This window comes from Leuciscus leuciscus (genome assembly GCF_965113295.1).
Source record: "Leuciscus leuciscus genome assembly, chromosome: 3".
NCBI lineage: Eukaryota > Metazoa > Chordata > Actinopteri > Cypriniformes > Leuciscidae > Leuciscus > Leuciscus leuciscus.
The window spans coordinates 29,237,006-29,256,722 of record NC_138727.1 but is presented as its reverse complement, the minus strand read 5'-3'; the positions used below and the strand labels follow the sequence as shown (position 1 = coordinate 29,256,722).

The following is a 19,717-nucleotide window of genomic DNA, read 5'->3' as shown; positions in this document are numbered from 1 at the left end:
AAAGTGTGTTGTGGTTGCCATCTGCTAAATAAAAAACAGCTGAATTATAATTATTTGTTTGTTTGTTTGTTTATTTGCAATAAGAAGATAAACTGTGGCAGACACCATCTCTCATCTACCAGACAAACACTTAATCTGTGACGGTGACCTACAAATTTTGAGATTATTGTAGTATGTCAGAGAAAAACCATCACAGAGGTTCTTAAGAGAGCTCCGCCTCATGACAAGGTCCAGTGTGTTCCATTGGTTTCTATTGTATTTGGTTCCACCCCCGAATAGTCCTAAATGTTACTTGTGATGACATATAATAAATAAAAGAAGGGACACCTTTGAGATTTTACATTTGGTGCAAATCCAAAAACTATTGTTGAAACAAAATCATGTTATGGCACATATTTTTCAGTGAAAATGTGAAATACATATTAATTAATTTCCTGATTTGTTCGCATAATGCAACACAGTACATTATACACTATATCAGTCAGAGGTGTAGATAAAGATCTTCTCTTCCCATCCACCAAACCTGGCGGATTGTTGGTTGTTTCCCTCCAGGAAGTTAAAGACTATGTGTTTGATGCCTGGGGAGGGTAGGTGTTTGAATGGGGTGGTTAGTAATCTCTTTACGCCTTTTTCAGCTCACTTTTTTATGGTAATGGTTTGGGAAAGTGTTTAAAAGCATAATGTGTCCTACATCAGTATGAGGTGACAATTAAAACCATTTGGTTCCAAAATACTGTAAAATAAATAATCATTAAGATAAAACTGAAGATTAAATGTTTAAAAAAACACAACATAGGAGCAATGTGTGTAGATACATCAAAATCCATCATTAGTTAGAGACATTTTATGGGTCAAGTCATTTTACTGCATATATCACAAAAGTAAAATCATGTTGTGTCCAAGCAAGCATTTGTTCATTATTATAACCTATGGGGTGCCACCTCTTTCAGGATCAGGATGTGATACTCTTTGTGAGTGTCTGCTTTTTACCAAGGGGACTGTTGAAATACGACCTCATACTCTCTGGGTTTTTAAGACTCGATCCTTAAATGGTAATGATAGAGATGGTATTTAGTGTGCTCTCTTTCCCAGACAGTTGTATTTTACCAGTATGTACAAGTCTTTTGTTTAGCTGAATGCAGCAGAAGGTCATGCATGAGAATTAATACTATTTAAGAGGATTCCAGACAGATGGTATTTCTTTGTTGGACCATTGTATTTAAAAAAAAAATTATTATTAGAAAACCCAATGTTTGGAATAAAATAATTATTGAAGCGTCTTTGTGCCTCTTAGCACACATCACTTTTAATTCATCTTTGTGACCCCTGTCCTAATGTATTCATTTCTGTCCTCCCATAATTTCGGAGAGAGAGAGAGAGAGAGAGAGAGAGAGAGAGAGAGAGGAGGGAGAGAGAGAGGAGGGAGAGAGAGAGGAGGGAGGGAGAGAGAGAGGAAGGAGGGAGAGAGAGAGAGAGAGAGAGAGAGAGGAGGGAGGGAGAGAGAGAGGAGGGAGGGAGAGAGAGAGGAAGGAGGGAGAGAGAGAGAGGGAGAGGGAGAGGGAGAGGGGGGAGAGGGAGAGGGAGAGGGGGGAGAGGGAGAGGGAGAGGGAGAGGGAGAGGGGGGAGGGCATGTGTGACTGTTTACAGCTGGGACTATCTGTTTATGTCAACCTGACTAGCAGTGGAGTGGCTGTTTTTTTCCTAACGGATTCTCTCTCCTCAGCGTATCTGCTTAGGCTGTAGTCTTCTCTAAGCCTTTACGTGAGACCCTCTTCGGCTGAGCTCTTATCATTTATGAACAAGTTATCTAAGCGATATCCGATCTGACAAAATATTTGAGGTGGCTGTGATATACTCCTGTATTGGAGCGAGAGATCAGGCAAAGGGAATATTCAACATACTCGTTTCCAAATGGATGGGATGAAGCCAGAATCGACGGCTGAGGAGAATCAAGATGAAAGGGAAGAAAGCAAAGGTTTGTAACTGTGTGTAATCGTTTTCTGTTTTGTACTTAGACTCGGATTATTGTGCTATATGTTTAGAGAGCGGCTTAACCTATTTGCGAAGGCTTCGCTTGCGCGCCGTTCATTGTGAATAGATCGAATATTTTATTGATTGAAGTGCTTGTGATCTTCATCGTGCCATTCACTTATCATTAAAATGCTTTTACGCCGTTAATTCGATTAGGGAATGCACATGTTTTATCTAGGCACCTTTGGAGCGCTGGTGATGTCAAATCTTACCTCTGCGTCTTTGGAGAGCCGTTTCCATCGCTGCGAATGATGATGATGTTTTGAATAAGAGCTGCTCCTGTTACCTTAGTGAATTCCCCTAAGCAAAAAAGAAGAACATTTTTTTTTAGTTTTTGGACCATATGGATTCATTCATATGACATACTATACTGTATATAATTACATTTCGAGCATATTCTAAATGTTGTGTTGTCTTAATGTCGATAGTATTGTTGATGGTGACGAGGTGGAGGTGTCGCATTGTAGGCTATTGAAGGTGTTGTTTACATTGTTGTAGTGTTCGCTGTTAAAACAAATGGACGAATTCCTGTTTCTTATATTATATTTTCCTAATTTGATAAATAAATTTGAGTTTAAATGTAAATTTGCGCTATATAGCCTGACATTTTTTTTTTTTTTTTACTGCTTACAGTAGAAAATAAAAGCATCAGATACGAAAAGAATGCATGCTTTGAATATGTAAAGGCTGAGCACTTTAGTGTAACCTACAGCACCTGATCCCCTAAAAAAAAAAAAAAAAAAAAAAAACATGTAATCAAAAGCACTGCACTAAATCGTGTCTTTAAATACAGGTTATTTGTGATTTCTGAGTTTAGCTTATTATTGGTTCAGGATTTATGATAATAAAAATATCTTATCATAAGCTGTGCTCTAAAGAAGACTATCCCTGCCTCCCACTTGACCCCCGAATTGACATTTTACATGCTTCTGTACTATTTTTGTGTAGGCATACTACTTTTATGTTGACTGAGTTATGGATTTGAAGTTAAGTCCGAGTTCTCCACAAGCATCAAAGCAACAAGGAGGCTGCTCCTTCACTCCACCCACTGGTTCTGTCATTAATGTTTCAAGCCTTAAGAGATCTAATCCATCTTTGTTAATATTCACTGCTCATAAAATCATGACATTCAAGCAGATAATTCCATATGCCTTTATTCTTTCTACCGCATTCTTATCCTGTCTTTCATATAACATTTTGACCAATTTTGCCCCTAGTATGATTAGATCAATACATTATGGAGGGAGACCTAATGGTACCATATGTGTTGCAACTAAAATATGCAGAGAAAAGAAGTCTTTATGAAAATGTTATGCATTTCCAAGAACTGTTGGTCTCTGTCAGGTCATCAGATGCTCTATGGTCCTTCGGTGAGAGGTTGAGCTTTGGAGGCAGAGTACACATCATTTGTTCACTTAAAGAATAGTGAACTGTAGAATAGTGAAGACTTTGAAAGTGAATTCTCAATTTAAGGCAGCAATAACATTTTTATATAAATGTTTTGCACTAATAATAGTCACAACTTGCTCTTCCTGTGATGTGACTCCTTGTCCTTCCTTTGATGTAACTGCTCTGCAGTTAAAGTCGGCATGCAACGGAAGCTGCAATAGTTTTTTCCTCCAAGTTGTTATGCATACCCGAGCTTCCCAAAAAAAAAAAATGTAGGACAGAACTTTTGTTAATCGGAAATAGAGTGGTGCAGGGATGACATATTTTTTAGACCAACCCGGAAGTTTGCATCATCCTTGGTTCCCTCGACAAAAACCCAATACGATTTTTCCACTGGCTTTTGGACTATTGCATAAAATAACGTCTCTGACTAACAAAATCTTATGATTCATACATGTTTTGTTCATAATTTCAAGTTATAATTTCAGTTATAATAGTTTGCAAACGTGCCATTATAATCACAATGAGACTGTGGAAAGTGGACTAGTGAGTAGATGTGTTTACCTGTTCGTCTGATGTCCCCGACAACTTCTGTAGTCTTCTGTAGGCCCATTTAGCCACTTGTTCGCAACCACTTTTTAAAAAAAAGTAACAGCTTTAAAAAAGAGGGAATTACTGATTACTGATTTATCGCAGAATAAAACGTGAAAAAATCTTGAGCTCTTATTCACCAGAGACCTTATTTCAAGCGTTTAACCAAAAACCCATTCAAAAAACCTAACTTCAGGACGATGGAACCAGAAGTGCTAAAATGCTAACTCTTCTGGGCTTTGACCTACAAAAATATGTCATCCCTGCACCACTCTATTAATTGGATCGTTGTGGTTTGCAATTGCCCATAAACACATCATCAAAGAAGAGAAGAGATGTTTTTTGTAGGGGAGGGGAAGTTATTTTGATTAAAGTTTGTAAGGGTACATTCATTAAAAAATAATAATTATGTGCACAGATAAATCATTTATAATAAATACTGCAGTATTGCATACAAATAATTGTCAATTATTTTACATAATAATGGTACACAACACCGTCTTATCACAATCCAATCAACAACCATTGGATAAAATCAAGTCCCACCCTAAATTTAATTTAAAAAAATTCACCAAGTTAATTTACTCCAAATTGTGTCACAATACAGAAGTAAATTCGGTCACAATTAAATGCCTTAAAACTTTTAGAACAAAAAAAAATAAAAAAATAAAAAAATATTTGCAGTAAGCAATAATTCCTACATTTATTGTAAAATAAATAATGTGTATGTGAAGAGACCAGATCAACAGTTGTTTTGAAGCCTTGTCATGAGGTTTCGAGGCTAATATTTTTGTAGAGCAGAATTATGCAGACATTTTATTCATTCTTTATTTTGTACACCTTGTTCAATTTCCTTCAAAGCTTTCTGAGTATTGTTCATCATTTGACCAATTCATTGTCCCTTTAATGGGGTACTTGTTTATGTTTCTCAATGAGTACATAACATAAGCCAATGATGAGAGAATATGCATGAGAATATGATAATTTTTAATCTCACATGTACAGAAGAGGTGGCATGCACGCTCTTCTCTTTTTACATAACTCCTGCACTTTCCACATCAAAAGGATTACATCATTCCTGTGACATGAAAGGGGAGGGGCATATAGACTACAGGTGGGGAGATATAAATGAAAATTGCAATAATCTCTTTTCACTGTTAGAGACATTGTATTTTTTACATCTGTTTTTGCAATCAGGAAATATGTAGGACTGGGAACAGTAAAGTAATGGCTCACATGATGGAAATAACATTATTTTTTCCATTATTGTCTACTGTACAATAATAGAAAATACTTTTTGTGGTCTGCTTTTAGCCTTTAGGCTGGTATTGCCTGATATAGATATTAAGGATACTCTCAGATAAAGGTATTTTTCTCAGGTTTATGTACCATTGTGCCAGTGCCAAAACACTCCAGCCCGAAGTGCCTTAACGACTACCGCCCTGTAGCACTCACACCCATCGTAATGAAGTGCTTTGAGCGGCTGGTCCTGGCACACCTAAAAGACTCTCTTCCATCCACATTGGACTCACACCAGTTTGCCTACCGTAGCAATAGGAGCACAGAGGATGCAGTTTCCATGGCACTGCACTCTGTGCTCACACATCTGGACAATAAGAACACTTATGCACGCATGCTGTTTGTTGACTTCAGCTCAGCATTCAACACTGTCATCCCAACTAAGTTAATAGCCAAACTTGGAGACCTGGGCATCAACACCTCCATGTGCAACTGGATTTTGGACTTTTTGACCAACAGACCCCAGAATGTTCGATCAGGCTCCAACTGCTCCACGTCCATCACACTCAACACTGGTGTACCACAGGGCTGTGTGCTAAGCCCGTTTCTCTACTCCCTCTTCACCTCTGACTGCAAGCCTGTGTACGGATCTAATTCCATCGTCAAGTTTGCGGACGACACTACGGTGATTGGTCTCATCAGCAACAACGATGAGACTGCCTATAGGGAGGAGATCAAGCACCTGGCCACATGGTGCACTGAAAATAACCAGCTCCTCAACACCACCAAAACGAAGGAGCTCATCGTGGACTTCAGGAAAGTGTCAAGAGGCACACACGACACCATCCACATCAATGGAATGGCTGTTGAGCGTGTCTCCAGTTTCAAGTTCCTGGGGACCCACATCTCGGCGGACATGACCTGGACAACCAACACCTCCAGCCTGGTCAAGAAGGCTCACCAGCGCCTTTTCTTCCTGAGGACACTGAGGAAGAATCAGCTTTCCTCCACTATCCTGGTGAACTTCTATCGCTGTGCAATAGAAAGCATCCTGACCAACTGTGCTACAGTGTGGTATGGGAGCTGTTCTGTTGCAGAGCGCAAGGCACTGCAGCGGGTGGTGAAAACCGCCCAGCGCATCACTGGGACTCCACTACCTGCCATCGAGCACATCCAGAGGAAACGCTGTCTGCATCGAGCTCGCAGCATCCTTAAGGACTCCTCTCACCCAGCCCACAGACTGTTTTCTCTCCTGCCCTCCGGCAGGCGTTTCAGGTGCCTCCGGACCAGGACCAGCAGACTAAAGAACAGTTTTTTCCCCAGAGCTGTCTCTTTATTAAACTCTAACCCTCATTGATCCCACTCCCCTCATATACTGATTGACTCTCCTCTCCCTCCTCAAACCTGCCTCCATTTTGTTATTTGTTATTTGTTATTTGCAATACTATAATGTTCATTTGCACTGCTGACTGTTATTACAGAAACAACTGTTTACATATGCATCTTGCACTACTACCTTGACTGGAATATGCTCAATTTGCACTGCCGACTGTTTATTTACAGTACCGACTGTTTACATATACATTTGCAATACCATACTTTAACTGTAATATGCAATTACTTCCACTGCACTTTCACTCGGATAGCTCTGTCCAAACTTTATTTGCACTACTTTAAATCCATTGTTATACTGCTCATTTTAGCCTAACTTATACATATATCTATTTGTAAAATTCGGTTTATAGTAATAGCCATCTGTATATTATGCTCACATTCTGTTTATAGTAACCCATCTGTATATATATATTCATAGTACATATCTATCTGTAAAATTCTGTTTATAGTAATAGCCATCTGTATATTATATTCAGTACATATCTAGCTGTAAATTCTGTTCACAGTAATAGTTATCTGTATATTATATTCATAGGACAAATCTATCTGTACATTTTTGTTTATAATAGTATTCAACTCTATATTTATTCAGTACATATCCATGTTCTGCACTTATGGAACCACTGTATATCCTGCACTTGCTGCTATTGCACTTCTGGTTAGACCTAAACTGCATTTCGTTGCCTTGTACCTGTACTTGTGTAATGACAATAAAGTTGAATCTAATCTAATCTAATCTAATTTATTTTCTTGGGACTGGCACATTTATTTGGTGTCAGTGTTCAATAGCAGTGTGGGGAAGTTACTCAGAAAAAAAATACTAGATGTCTTTCAAATATTTTTCAAATTTCTAAAACCTTTATAGTGAGACTTTTAAATTCTAGAGAACATAGCATTTACTGTAAAACCTGTTTGTTTTTGTGTGCATGTACATTGCCTGTGTATGTGTGCAGTTGAGTGTGTTAATGTTTTTGAGTACCTGAGATTAGAGTCTTCAATAAACTGTTAAACTGTTGAACTGTTGAACTTTTACAGTGGTGGAAAGTTGTTTTATTAGAAAGTTAAAAAGTTTTGTAAACTTTTTACAGTTTAATTTTTTTCTGTTCAAAATGCTTTTAATTCCTTTTCATCTATGCATTCAAGCCACAAATACCATGCATATCTCATATACAATAAGGTGCACATTTCAGAGGTATACCAAAACAAATAGATTACAAAGTAATTTGTATCTAATTTAACACACAAAATACTTTATTTTTTATTAATTTTTTTTTACAAATATGTGTAAACCAGGTAATATAATTAAAATGTAATTGAGAATCAGTAACTGTATCCAATTACATGAATTTAGAACAACATAAATGTTATGCTAATGTGTAATCAGTTCAATAGCTAACCTTTGACAGCAAAATATCAATTGTCACTTTGAACAATTTATACTGGTTAAATATACACAGACCCCTTTGATTTTGGTAATATTTATATAGACACACCTTTTTCATATTTAAGTTAAAATTGAAATAAGACTTTGAGAGTGCTGGTTCCGACTGATTCAGGTCATTCTTCTTTCTATTTTTTATCCAGTGTATTTTAAACAACTTTCTTCTGGAGTATGAGAGCTGTGTGTGTTTGTGCTGTCTGTAGTCTATATGGGCTTTTCATTACCCAGTATCAGTTAACCTGATCTCTGTTCCCATACTACTTGCCTCTTTCATTCTCTCTATCTATCTCTTCCTCCATCTCTCCCCATTTAAATTAATTTTAATTTAATTTTCAGCATGTCCACATGTTCAAATAAACACAATTTAGGTTATCCTATGCTGTGTGAACAGAATCATACTGCAAAACTAGTTGTCTGTTTAGTGTACACTGTATACACTCTTTTGTGTTGTTTCATCTGGAGTTCCAGGTACTTCCAGTAGCTCACATAGCAGTTTGTTATTTGAAGGTTTTAGATCCAGCCTCTGTCTTCCAGCAGAGCTGCTACCATGAGGTTTGTAGTAAACATTTCATGAACCATTCAGAGATGTTGTCTGTTAATTGGGATTTTACTTGCACCTGGATTGAACCCATTTATTAAATAACCTTGAGTCCATTTTGACACTTCAGTCTTTCATTACTGTCAATGTGGTTGCAGGTGTTATTCAGAGCTATTGTGACAATAGAAAGGGGCTTGAGGCTCCTGTGTTGTTGAATTAAATTTTTGACCTACTATACGGTTCTCAATTCCAAACACTGATATGTGAGCTTAGCCTTTCTCAAGATCGCAGAGTATACTGTAAGCATGTGAGAGAGAGAAGGAAGACAACCTCATGTGCCTCTCATTTGGAACAACTCACTCAGGGCATGCTGACAGCCTCCATCTGCCACCACAAACTCAAGTCTGTTAAGACACTTTTGTGTAAGTGTGTGTGGGCGAGTGCTTTCATAAGTATGTAGAAGTGTGCTTGTGCATTCATGTTTCTGTGTGTTGACATGAACATTGGCTTGTGCTTGTGTTAATGTGTGTGTGTGTGTGTGTGTGTGTGTGTGTGTGTGTGTGTGTGTGTGTGTGTGTGTGTGTGTGTGTGTGTGTGTGTGTGTGTGTGTGTGTGTTGTGTATCGGTATGAACATAACAGGCAGGTTGGCACAGCATGTGCTGTTCCTGCATAATGCCATTCATCCTCCTGTATATGGATCTTGTCCACTCTGCCCACTGGTGCGCAATCTGCTGTTCTCTCATTCTTTCTTTATCATCTCTCTATCAGAGAGAGAAAACATGTATTCATAGTGATGTCTCATACTTTATTTATAATTTAAATGATATAACTTTAAAGCATTAAAGTTTTGCACAGTTTTAGAAGAATATTTGAAGCCACAATAACAATGAACATCTATTTTCCTGCATATAAAGAAAGTTGCAATAGACTTTTCTTCCCGATTGTGACGTAAATCCGAGTGAAGCGGCTTCTCGAACAAGAAAAAATGTAGGGCGGGACTTGCTTTCGTCCTTCGGAAATTGATTGGTTATGGTTTGCTTTTGCTGCAGTCTCATGTGAGTGACAGGTTGTCCCGCCCTAACATTAGGATCCTTAAGAAAGATACAGAGCATCAGGTGATTTATCAGCCAGGAATAGTAGGTTTGAACATCATGTTACTCAGTTAGTTCCTTTGATGTTCAGGAATAATAGTATCCATCCTGCTTCTTACTTATTATCTCTCCGTGATTGGGCGTGGTAAGTTTCCTAAACTGAGAGTTCACCCAAAAAGGAAAAATTTGTCATCATTTGCTCATTATTCATTAATCATGTAACACAAAAGAATTCATTTCGAAAAAATCTTTTGGTATTTGTATTTGTTTCCTATTTTGTTTTGGGGTATAAAATCAATGAGGTCCAATGTTGTTTGGACTCAAGCGTTTTTCCAGATATCTTCTTTGTGTTCCAGAGAAGATAAGAAATGCATACAAGTTTTTGGGTGAGCAATCCTGTTAGCACCAAATAAGTGTGTAAACATGGTCATTGTTGATGCATTCACCTGAGAGAAGTCGGAAGTGCTGAAATTGCTGAAGTGCAACATTAAGTTCAAAATGAGTAATTTTTGACAGTATACTCCATATTTCATCAACCTCTTTTGTCTTTATCATTTACCTTAAAGGATCAAGGACAGTTTGATTTCTTATGTTATGTTGAGAGGAGCTTCATCTTGGACAGAATCTATATACAACGAAAAAACAAATATGTTCATTGAACTTCATTGAAAATCATTTACAATTACAATCCATCTGCCATGCAACAAGAACTAAACAAAGAAATAATGCTCACATCTAGTTGCAGCCAATGCTCTTTTTTCCACTAATTTGTGGAATGGAAAGATCCCATGGATGTTAAAGGTTCTTCATGGAACCATTGATGAAAGAACCTTTAATTTTTAAAGAACGAATGTGTCACGGCTTGGCAGATGAAACAGGCAGACGAAGATTATTTCAAATGATAAGATTTAATGTAACAGCGTGTATGCATAATCATGAACACACGAACAATAACCGACACGGAACAGAACTGAATGGGAGAATATATACACAGGGTAAACGAGAGAACTAACTAAAAACAGGTGGATGAAGGTTAACTAATCAGGGCTAAACAAGAACAGGTGCAAACAAGACAGAACAGAATGTGACATTACGCCCCCCTCGGAATTGCGTGTCCTCGCGCCGTGATGAAAACAAAAAGTAAAAAAAGCAGAAAAAGGCAGAGTTTTTGGCGGAGGGCGCGGAGCTGGGGACGGACTGGAGCCTGGAGGCGTTGGCCACGGGCACCATGGTGGCGCAGACGGGGGGAGGAACCAGGGTGGAGTCCAGGCAGAGGGGGCGGATGGAACCCTGGGGCCGATTGGCGGAGGCGGAACCCTGGTGGCTGACGAGCGGCTGATGGACAATGGCGACACTGTAGACCCGGAAGACGGGAGCTGAGCCATTGACCAGCAGGACTGAGGCGGTGACGTGGGGATGGATGACTGGGGTGACGATGTGGTGAGGGAGGCCGACAGGGAGGTCAGAGGAAGGGAGGAGTCCAGGGGTGCCGAAGGGGTGCAGGGTGAGGGTGCAGCCCGAATACCGGAAGTTCGTGGCTGTAGCTGGACGTCGACCGCTGAAGGGCGACCTGGAGTGGCGATCGAGCCCAGCGGAGCTTCCGGGCAGATGGACCGCGGAGGTGATGAAAGAGTGGTAGGTCGAGGTGAGGGTGACGGGCTGACAGGACGAGGTGGTGGTGTGGACCTGGAGGCTCGAGGTGCAGCAGAGGATTCTGCCTATAGCCGAGCCGATGCAGGGGGCTGGTCGTGACCAGCGATGGAGACGGGATAAGGATGACAGGCAGGGATGAGGACGGAAGACTTCTGGATGGGACCGGCGAAGAAGATGATGTGTGGGTGGGGACTTGGGCGGGAATTGGATCCGCGGACCACAGGTCGATCAGGTTATAGTCCGCTCCTCCTATAGGGCGGATATTATTTTGTAATTACCATAAATAAAGCTCTGTATGCTTTCTAATCATTCTCCCGTACTTTAATGTCATACACCGATCGATCGATGCCACTTCAAGTCGAACACACCTTAAATCTGCAGTGGTCAGGTGGTACAGCGGCCACGTGGTACAGAAATGTGTGGTACACAAAGAGGTAGCTCTCAGAAAAATGACTTCTGTCAATAGTGGGAAGAGGATCAGGCGTGACTTTTTACTGCGCCGAGTCGAAGTATTCCAAAAAGTGCTATTCCGCCATACATTATAGTTATCCTTTTTAACCCGCTTAGAAAAGCGCCACGTTTTATTTTGTGTCACCCTACTTGGTCGTATAACTACTCGTGTAACTGTTTTTAAATAGGGAAAACGTTGATGTGTTGGTCACTTCTAAATTCATTGCTGTTAGATACCATTGAATATACTGGGCTAAGCTGAGTGCTATCAAAGTGTCGCCGCGTGCCAGAGCGATTAAGTGCACGCACTGAGATGAGAGAGGTATGTATCAACTCGTCTTAGTTAAGAGAATAACATAGTTTAATATGAAAAAACGGTGGAGTATCCCTTTAATAATGGCCATTTACTCACACCATTTCACTTTTCACTGTCTGTCTCTCAGCAGGGTCTCACAGCAATCCTACCTAACCTCCTCCACTCAAAAATCATTGCTTAACTATCATAAGATATCTAAACTGATTTCTGATCAGTCACTAAAACAAGCTCAATTCAAACTGTATCCCACAAAATAGGTTGGTAGAAGAGTGAATATGTGTGGGAGATGATACTTTTTTGACTGTGGCTTGGCAAATTTAATTCATATAATCCTAGATCCTGGCCAAAATGTGCCTATTGGCCTCTGTCCATCATGGCCTTCTAATCATCCCCATTTACTGATTGGCTTCATCACTGTCTCCTCTCCACCAGTAAGCTGGTGTGTGGTGGGCATTCTGACGCAATATGGCTGCCTTTGCATCATCCAGGTGGATTCTGCACATTGGTGGTGGTTGAGGAGATTCCCCCCTTCCATATGTGAAGCGCTTTGAGTAACAAGAAAAGCGCTATATAAATGTAAAGAATTATAGACAATGTAATTGGTTGTGTGAGGTGTCTGTCCATTGGAACAGCATTTTCATTGGTTACTCTGTAAACCTGGATGTTCTTATGCTTCCTTTAAGGGCTTTCTACTTCTAAGTGCATTCGTTATTATGGTATGCTGTGCAATCAAGGCAAAATATTGTCCAGCATTAAATTATTTTTTTTATTTTTTACATTTTTAACTATCTTTAGTGTGTAACGTTGCTGTTTGAGCATGAAAATGGTCTGCGAAATTACAAAGCACTAAGTCCACTCAAAAGTGAGTTATTATCAGTAAGCACTGTTTCTCAACTCCCTGAAACGCCTTGACTGTAGTCTTGATGTTTCTTCTGGGAATGTACATCACAATATTCCTCATTTAATAAATTCCCACTCAAGGCATATGAAAAAGAAAAAAGAAAAAGAAAAAAGGACAAGTCATGGTTGAGTTGCGTTAGTAGTTTGTTGAAACTCGTGGTTATGTTAAGGGGCATTCTAAACACGATTGAAGTGGTTGACCAATCACAACACCACTGTTTTATATTCGTGTTTTATATCAACACTCTCTTTCCACATCACAACCTGTATCATCTAAAACCCATAGTTTCCCAATTGTAAATACAACTTTGCCTGGTCATTAATGTGATCCGAATATGAAATATATGATATTTAACTACACTTAAATTCTACATTAATACCTGGTTTTATGAAGGATTCTAACTGAAAGGACCTGGAATTATGTGTAACCTTAAGCTTATTGTTATTCAAGCTATAACATGACAGATCTGTTCTGTGGTGCTTTGTTTGAGCATGTGCATCATTCGATCTAAAGATCTTTAATGCAGTGAGTGAATTTACAGGCGTACAGTATATAGTCTTTGCACATGGGGCAAAGATAGGACATTTTGCCAGTGGCAAACATTAAAGAGAAATGTATAATGAGCCATAAGGGCAGAGAGAGATGGCAGGGCTCCAACAGCTTGAATAGATCGGCTGTGTCTCTACCGAAACTGACATTGTGTCAGTGTTTTTCTCGCTTAAGAGAGAATTATTCTCAGAGTGCACAGAAAATTGGCCTACAAATTAATATGCCACTCCTAAAAAGGAATGGCCTATAGCAGAAATTTGCACATGACCCTTTAAATATTCACCAATGTTTAAATTAAGATATTCGGATTCTTGTAAAAAAATTTCACACAATGTGTTGTTAATTAATATGCTTGGGATATCAATGCTTAAATATTAAGATTACATTTAATCTTAATCTTAATTTAATCTTAATCTTAATACAGGAAGAGCTGTAGTTCGACTTTGTAGGCTATATTCCACATTTGACAGAAAAGGAGACGGAGTGTGTGTGTGTGTGTGTGTGTGTGTGTGTGTGTGTGTGTGTGTGTGTGTGTGTGTGTGTGTGTGTGTGTGTGTGTGTGTGTGGTGGGGGTGGTGGTGGTGGTGATGGTATGATCACAAATCATCTCAGTGATTTTTGTTCATACAATGAAAGCCAGTGGGGTTCAAATGTTGTGACAAAAACAGTAATCACAGTTCAGGTCAGGGTTATTCACACAGACACACACACACACACACACACACACACACACACACACACACACACACACACACACACACACACACACACACACACACACACACACACACACACACACACACACACACACACACACACACACACACACACACACACACACACACACACACACACACTTTCCCCTAGGCCTAGGGTAGTGTATGAGTGGGAAGCGTGTAGAAACCGTGGCATTGCGGAGACAGTCAGATGTGGGTGCACTCAACTGGGTCGTGGGTAGCATGCTGCCATAGCAACCACTTTTCACCAGCCCCCGGGCCAAAAAAATGTGTTCATTCTTTATTTTCTGTCTTCTATCTCTCCGTCTCTCTCACTCCCTGTTTCATTTGAGAAAACCTTGCTAAACTCTCTGGCAGAGGATCTACTGTACTGTTCTGAAAAGAGGTTGTGAGGAAAGCGCTCACTCTGATTGCTCATCAGTGCAGAAGATCTCACAGAGGAGCAACAACCCATTCACTACACATACATGTTTTGCAGAGCAGAGAGCCTTTTGTTTTATCCTGAAACTATGTAGTGGTTTGCAGCTTTATCTTTAATTGTATATCACATTGTAATGTATTTTGCATCTTTGGACATTTCTGGGAAAAGGGGGTAAAACTTATTTACCCTAATGGAGTAATTCATGGATTTGATGTGATTGCATGCTCAGAAAGAGCAACACTGCATTAAGCCACTTTCTAATCATTTACTGATTTATTATTGGTGGACCATATACACATCAAGGTTTGGCTGGTTTTACATTTGAAGCATTTTTTTTACATTTTTAACAGCTGTTGCTGCCTTCCAGCTACATGTATAAATTAATATAACAAATTGCAGTCATAGCAGCTGCATCTGGCAGTGGTGTGGCCGATGAGGTGGGGGTGGACCAAAGCAATTCCAAACCATTACCCATCTAGGTCTGTTCAACTTGTGAAACTCCTGCCTTTCTCTCTCTCTCTCTCTCTCTCTCTCTCTCTCTCTCTCTCTCTCTCTCTCTCTCTCTCTCTCTCTCTCTCTCTCCATTAAACATGAACTTACAAAATGTTTTAGTTTTAATAAAAATTCTAATTATAGCTAAATTAGCTTTTGTTTATGGTGAAGTTAAGTTTTAAAAATCCAAAAAGTTTTTTATTGACCTACAATAAGTAACATGTTGGCTTATAACTTAAGAAAATATATTGATTAAGCATGGTAGGTCTTTATAATAAATAATAGTTTTACTCTGTATGAATGTTATTGTCTTTGGGAAAATAAATATGTTTGATGAATATTAAATCAGATTTTAATTTAAGGTTTGAACAAAAACATAAATATAATTTAAGAAAAGTAAAATCTTTGCCCCCTTACAAATTACAGTAAGTTGGTCCAAAGAATAAAAAAAATGTATCAGTAAGGAGCTCATCTCAGTAGAACATCATAGATCTTTCAGTTTCATCATGCAGGGTTCTCGAATCTCCAGCTGCTACCGTTTTTATTTTTTAAGTTACATGTTTGCAGTGTTAATCAAACACAATAAAATGATGTTGTGCAAAGCTTTATGACTTTTGTATGAAGTTGTGAAATGTATTTTCTGAGATGAGGGAGAAAGATAAGTGGAGAGAAGGAGAGCGATGACCTGCGTAATCTTTGCGTTCTGAATTCTACACTAATGAATAGCTCATTGATTTCCTTTATGGCTGCCCTGTTCTGCCTGTCTATGGCCCATTAAAGCTCTTAAACACTGTTGATAAATGGAGAATGGTTTGGGCACTGTCATAGATGCCCACTGGAGGTCCTCAACACAGGCTCTTAAGAAGCTCTGAGTGAGTGCACTTTTTTAGCCCAGTGAATTTTGAAAAGTCAAAAGCTTTGGTGGTTCACTTAGTACTTTTCATTTCTGTATTTGTATTCAGTCTGACCATGTCATACTGAAGCTTCTGTCAGCACCACTAGAAGCTTTAGTGTAGGCCAGAATTTATCTACAGTGTCAGGCAGCATCTCAACACCTCTGGGTTGAGTCATTAGCTCATTAATATTAATGGGATAGATTTATTATGCAACACGATTGCACAACTGCTTCTCTCAGAGCTTTATCTCCTCTTTCAGAACTCCCTGGCAAAACAGAAATAAGTTCCTGACCAACGTATTTCTGCAGAACCTCCAGGTTTGAGATTACTTTCAAAACAGACCATTTACATTTGTATATTTGATAGGCATACTCAGAATTATCACTACAGTGTAAATGGTTTTGATAACTGCAATGGAATAATCAGTAACAGTGTACATTGCATACAAAATACAAAGTCAGTGAACCAAAAACACTCTCTTTTTTTGGAAAGAAAAGGAAAGGATTTCTAAAGCAGTTAGATATCCCAAAGATTTTCACATGGCTGCAATTATGAGGTGTTGAGGAGACCAATTGCACAAGGTTGTCATGGAAACACCAGTGGCACATGCAAGAGCATGCAAAAAGTCTTCTTTTTTCCCCTCTCTCTCTCTCTCTCTCTGTGTGTGTGTGTGTATTTGAAGCTATTTTTAACAAGCATTATATAAGCACTGTAAGTCACAAGCAGCTTGTATCTTCCCTTTATCTATTGTCTCTGTTCTTCAGGTTTACCTGACGTACGACTAACACTACTGTTTAATTAAGCAGTTAACTCATAGAAATGAGTTTGCATGAGCATTGAAAATAATAACAAATGTGATTGGTTGAAGAATATTACATATCCAAATATTTGGCTGATGCAACTAAACTTGCATGTGTGACATTTCCCATTATCAGGGAAAAGTGCCATTTATGCCTGAAATTATCAAGAATTTTCATTATTATTACTTTGAAAATTCATTATATTCTTGCTTATGCCCAATTATGATGGTAACCATGGACTGTAACGTTTGGCTTCAGTATTACGCAAGAAGCAGGAGATTCAGAGAAACAAACAGTATTTAATAATAAATCAAAGGAGAAACTCATAAAATGCATCCATCAAACATCAAAGTGGAGCCAAGAACAGAGGAACCCAAGGGCTTAAATATACACAGATAACGAGGGAAATAATTAACAACAGGTGAACGTACTTAGGGAACAAGCTAGTGAACAGCGGTCAGTCTAATAGGGACAGAGAACACAATGGAAATGATACCAAAACACAACTAAACAGACATAAACATAACCCTGACAATGACACTGTGGTGTGTCCACAGACCACAGAGAGACTCAACAAATATTGAGATGAGCTTCTTTTTTTTTTTTTCTCCGTTGACTATTACCACCAATCCTGAATTCAAAATACCAATCATTATTTTAATATACTGGGTTAAAGTCTGAGGTAAATTCTGGCTCATAATAAATCACACAAACAAAATAACCCATGAAATGGACAACCTCAAAAAAAGATATTTTTAAAAACAATACAAAATTAAACCGAGCAAATATTACCACACCATTCAACATTAAGTTTTTGAACCTTGTGCCAAGAAATAAAATCTATAAATAAATAAATCACTCTAGTGACTGTGATTGTCCCATCATAAGTCAAAATTTGTGTTTGGACCATGTAGACTTTTATGTCACACCCACAAACCTAATGTTAGAAAGATTGTTGTTAAAGAGTTATTTCTATTCATTTATTCACCTGCATGTTGTGGCAAACCTGTATGCATTTCTTTCTTCAGTAGATATTTAAAAAAATGTCGACAACCAAACCAAATAGTGACCATTAAAAATGGACAAAAAATAAATATGGACAAAAAATAAATAAATCCTAAATAAATCTTCTTTTATGTTCCAAAGAATGTCATACAGCTTTGGAACGTCATAACAATGACAGAACTCTCATTTTTGAACTATTCCTTTAAAAGGCAGGAAAGTGTAGCAATTATACCAGTGAACAGAAAGTGGGGGATTTATTTTTATTTTATTTATTTTTTTGTGCCTTTTCAGAGAAAAAAAAACTTCAGTGAAAGCATTTTAATTTATTTTTATTAAAAGTAAAACTCTGGTATAATTCATTAAGTAGTTTAATGTCATTAAAGGAGAACTCCGGTCAATTTTAACATTGAGCTAATTTTTTTGTAAATTTGGAGTGCTGTCAGTACAGAGAACAACGACAAAAATCGGTGTTGCCTACACCGTGTTATCCTCTTTTTAAAATTTGCACCCTGTTGACTTCAATGGGGCACATTTTAAATCTGCTTTTAGCCTCTTAACATCCTTGATGTGTCATTACAAGTGCCCAGCCATTGTGAGTGATTCCTTCAGAGTGAACGCGGTCAGGGCCGGCTTTGCCGACAGGCGACACAGGCGGCCGCCTGGGGCGCCATCTGCTGGACGGGGCGCAAAATTGCAAAAAAAAAAAAAAAAAGTTAATTTGTATGTATGTATCATATTATGAAAGCTGCGCACACGCTGTACACTTTTACTGTGCACTGTCCACACACTGCTTGTATTTGTCCATTTCTTTTACTAGATTATATTACAATCCTAAAAAACGACTGAGTCACTCTGACAGGCAGCTGTCAAACTCACGCGCGTTGCTCAGCAACCGGGAGTGGCGCGAAAACATCTCACAGCTGGTTTTAGCGCTTTAAATTAGGGGTGTGCAATATGACGATTTTTGATCGTGGACGATTAAAATGTCTCCACGATCTGCTTTTGAAGAAATATCGTAGAATCGTGCATTATATCTGTTCTGGCGCCTCTGTCCCAACATACTGTACAACGCGACGTATATTCACATAAAATGTTAACGCAGCAGAACGGGACTGCAGTTCACAAAAGTTCATATTTGCATGTGCTTTAATGCCTTGTCGGTTAAACATTTAATTCGCGTGCTGATGCACTGTTCTAACGTGTGCGTTTCTCAGCGCGTACATGTGAAGCTCACATGCACTAAAAGCCTGTCTACCAGTGCCTTGATACTGGACTAAGTTATCTTTCGAGTCTTATTGTGCTTATACTGTTAAATACACACAAGGTTTACATAAACAAAGTCGGTTATGTCTAAAGTGAAAGCAAACTTGAGAAAATTGAGAGAAAATCTGCTTGTCAAATGCGTGTATATTAGACGCGTCGCGCGCAGCTCTTAAAGAGACAGTAGCAATAGTAAACACGCTGCCGCTTGTCCTTAAAGGGATAGTTCACCCAAAAATAAAAATTATCTCATCATTTACGCACTCTAATGTTGTTCCAAACCTGTTTAATTTCCTTCTAATAGTTTCTAATATTTTTCTAATATTAATAATTTGAAGAATGTGGCTATCAAAACAGTATAGCTGGTCCCCATTGACTTCCATAGGAGAAAAATATACTATGGTAGTCACTGGGGTATATCAACTGTTTGGTTACCCACATTCTTCCAAATAACTTTTATTTTCAACAGAAGAAAGAAACTTATTCAAGTTTAAAACAACTTGAGAGAGTAAATTATGATC

General features: G+C 38.6%; 1 protein-coding gene across 3 annotated transcripts in view; it reads left to right on the top strand.

Moving 5' to 3' along the window:
• The window catches only part of gpm6ba (glycoprotein M6Ba), a 101,001-nt gene that overhangs the window by 64,713 nt on the left and 16,571 nt on the right, over nucleotides 1-19,717 (top strand). Inside the window, exon 1 of one of the 3 annotated variants that reach the window (XM_082165453.1) lies at nucleotides 1,630-1,975. The exons of 1 other annotated variant lie outside the window; for it this stretch is intronic. In XM_082165453.1, the coding sequence (XP_082021579.1) occupies nucleotides 1,912-1,975 (64 nt within the window). In that variant the 5' untranslated portion in view covers nucleotides 1,630-1,911. Of the gene's footprint in view, nucleotides 1-1,629; nucleotides 1,976-19,717 lie in introns of those variants that run through there. One more of the 3 variants, XM_082165451.1, reaches the window with a different exon arrangement.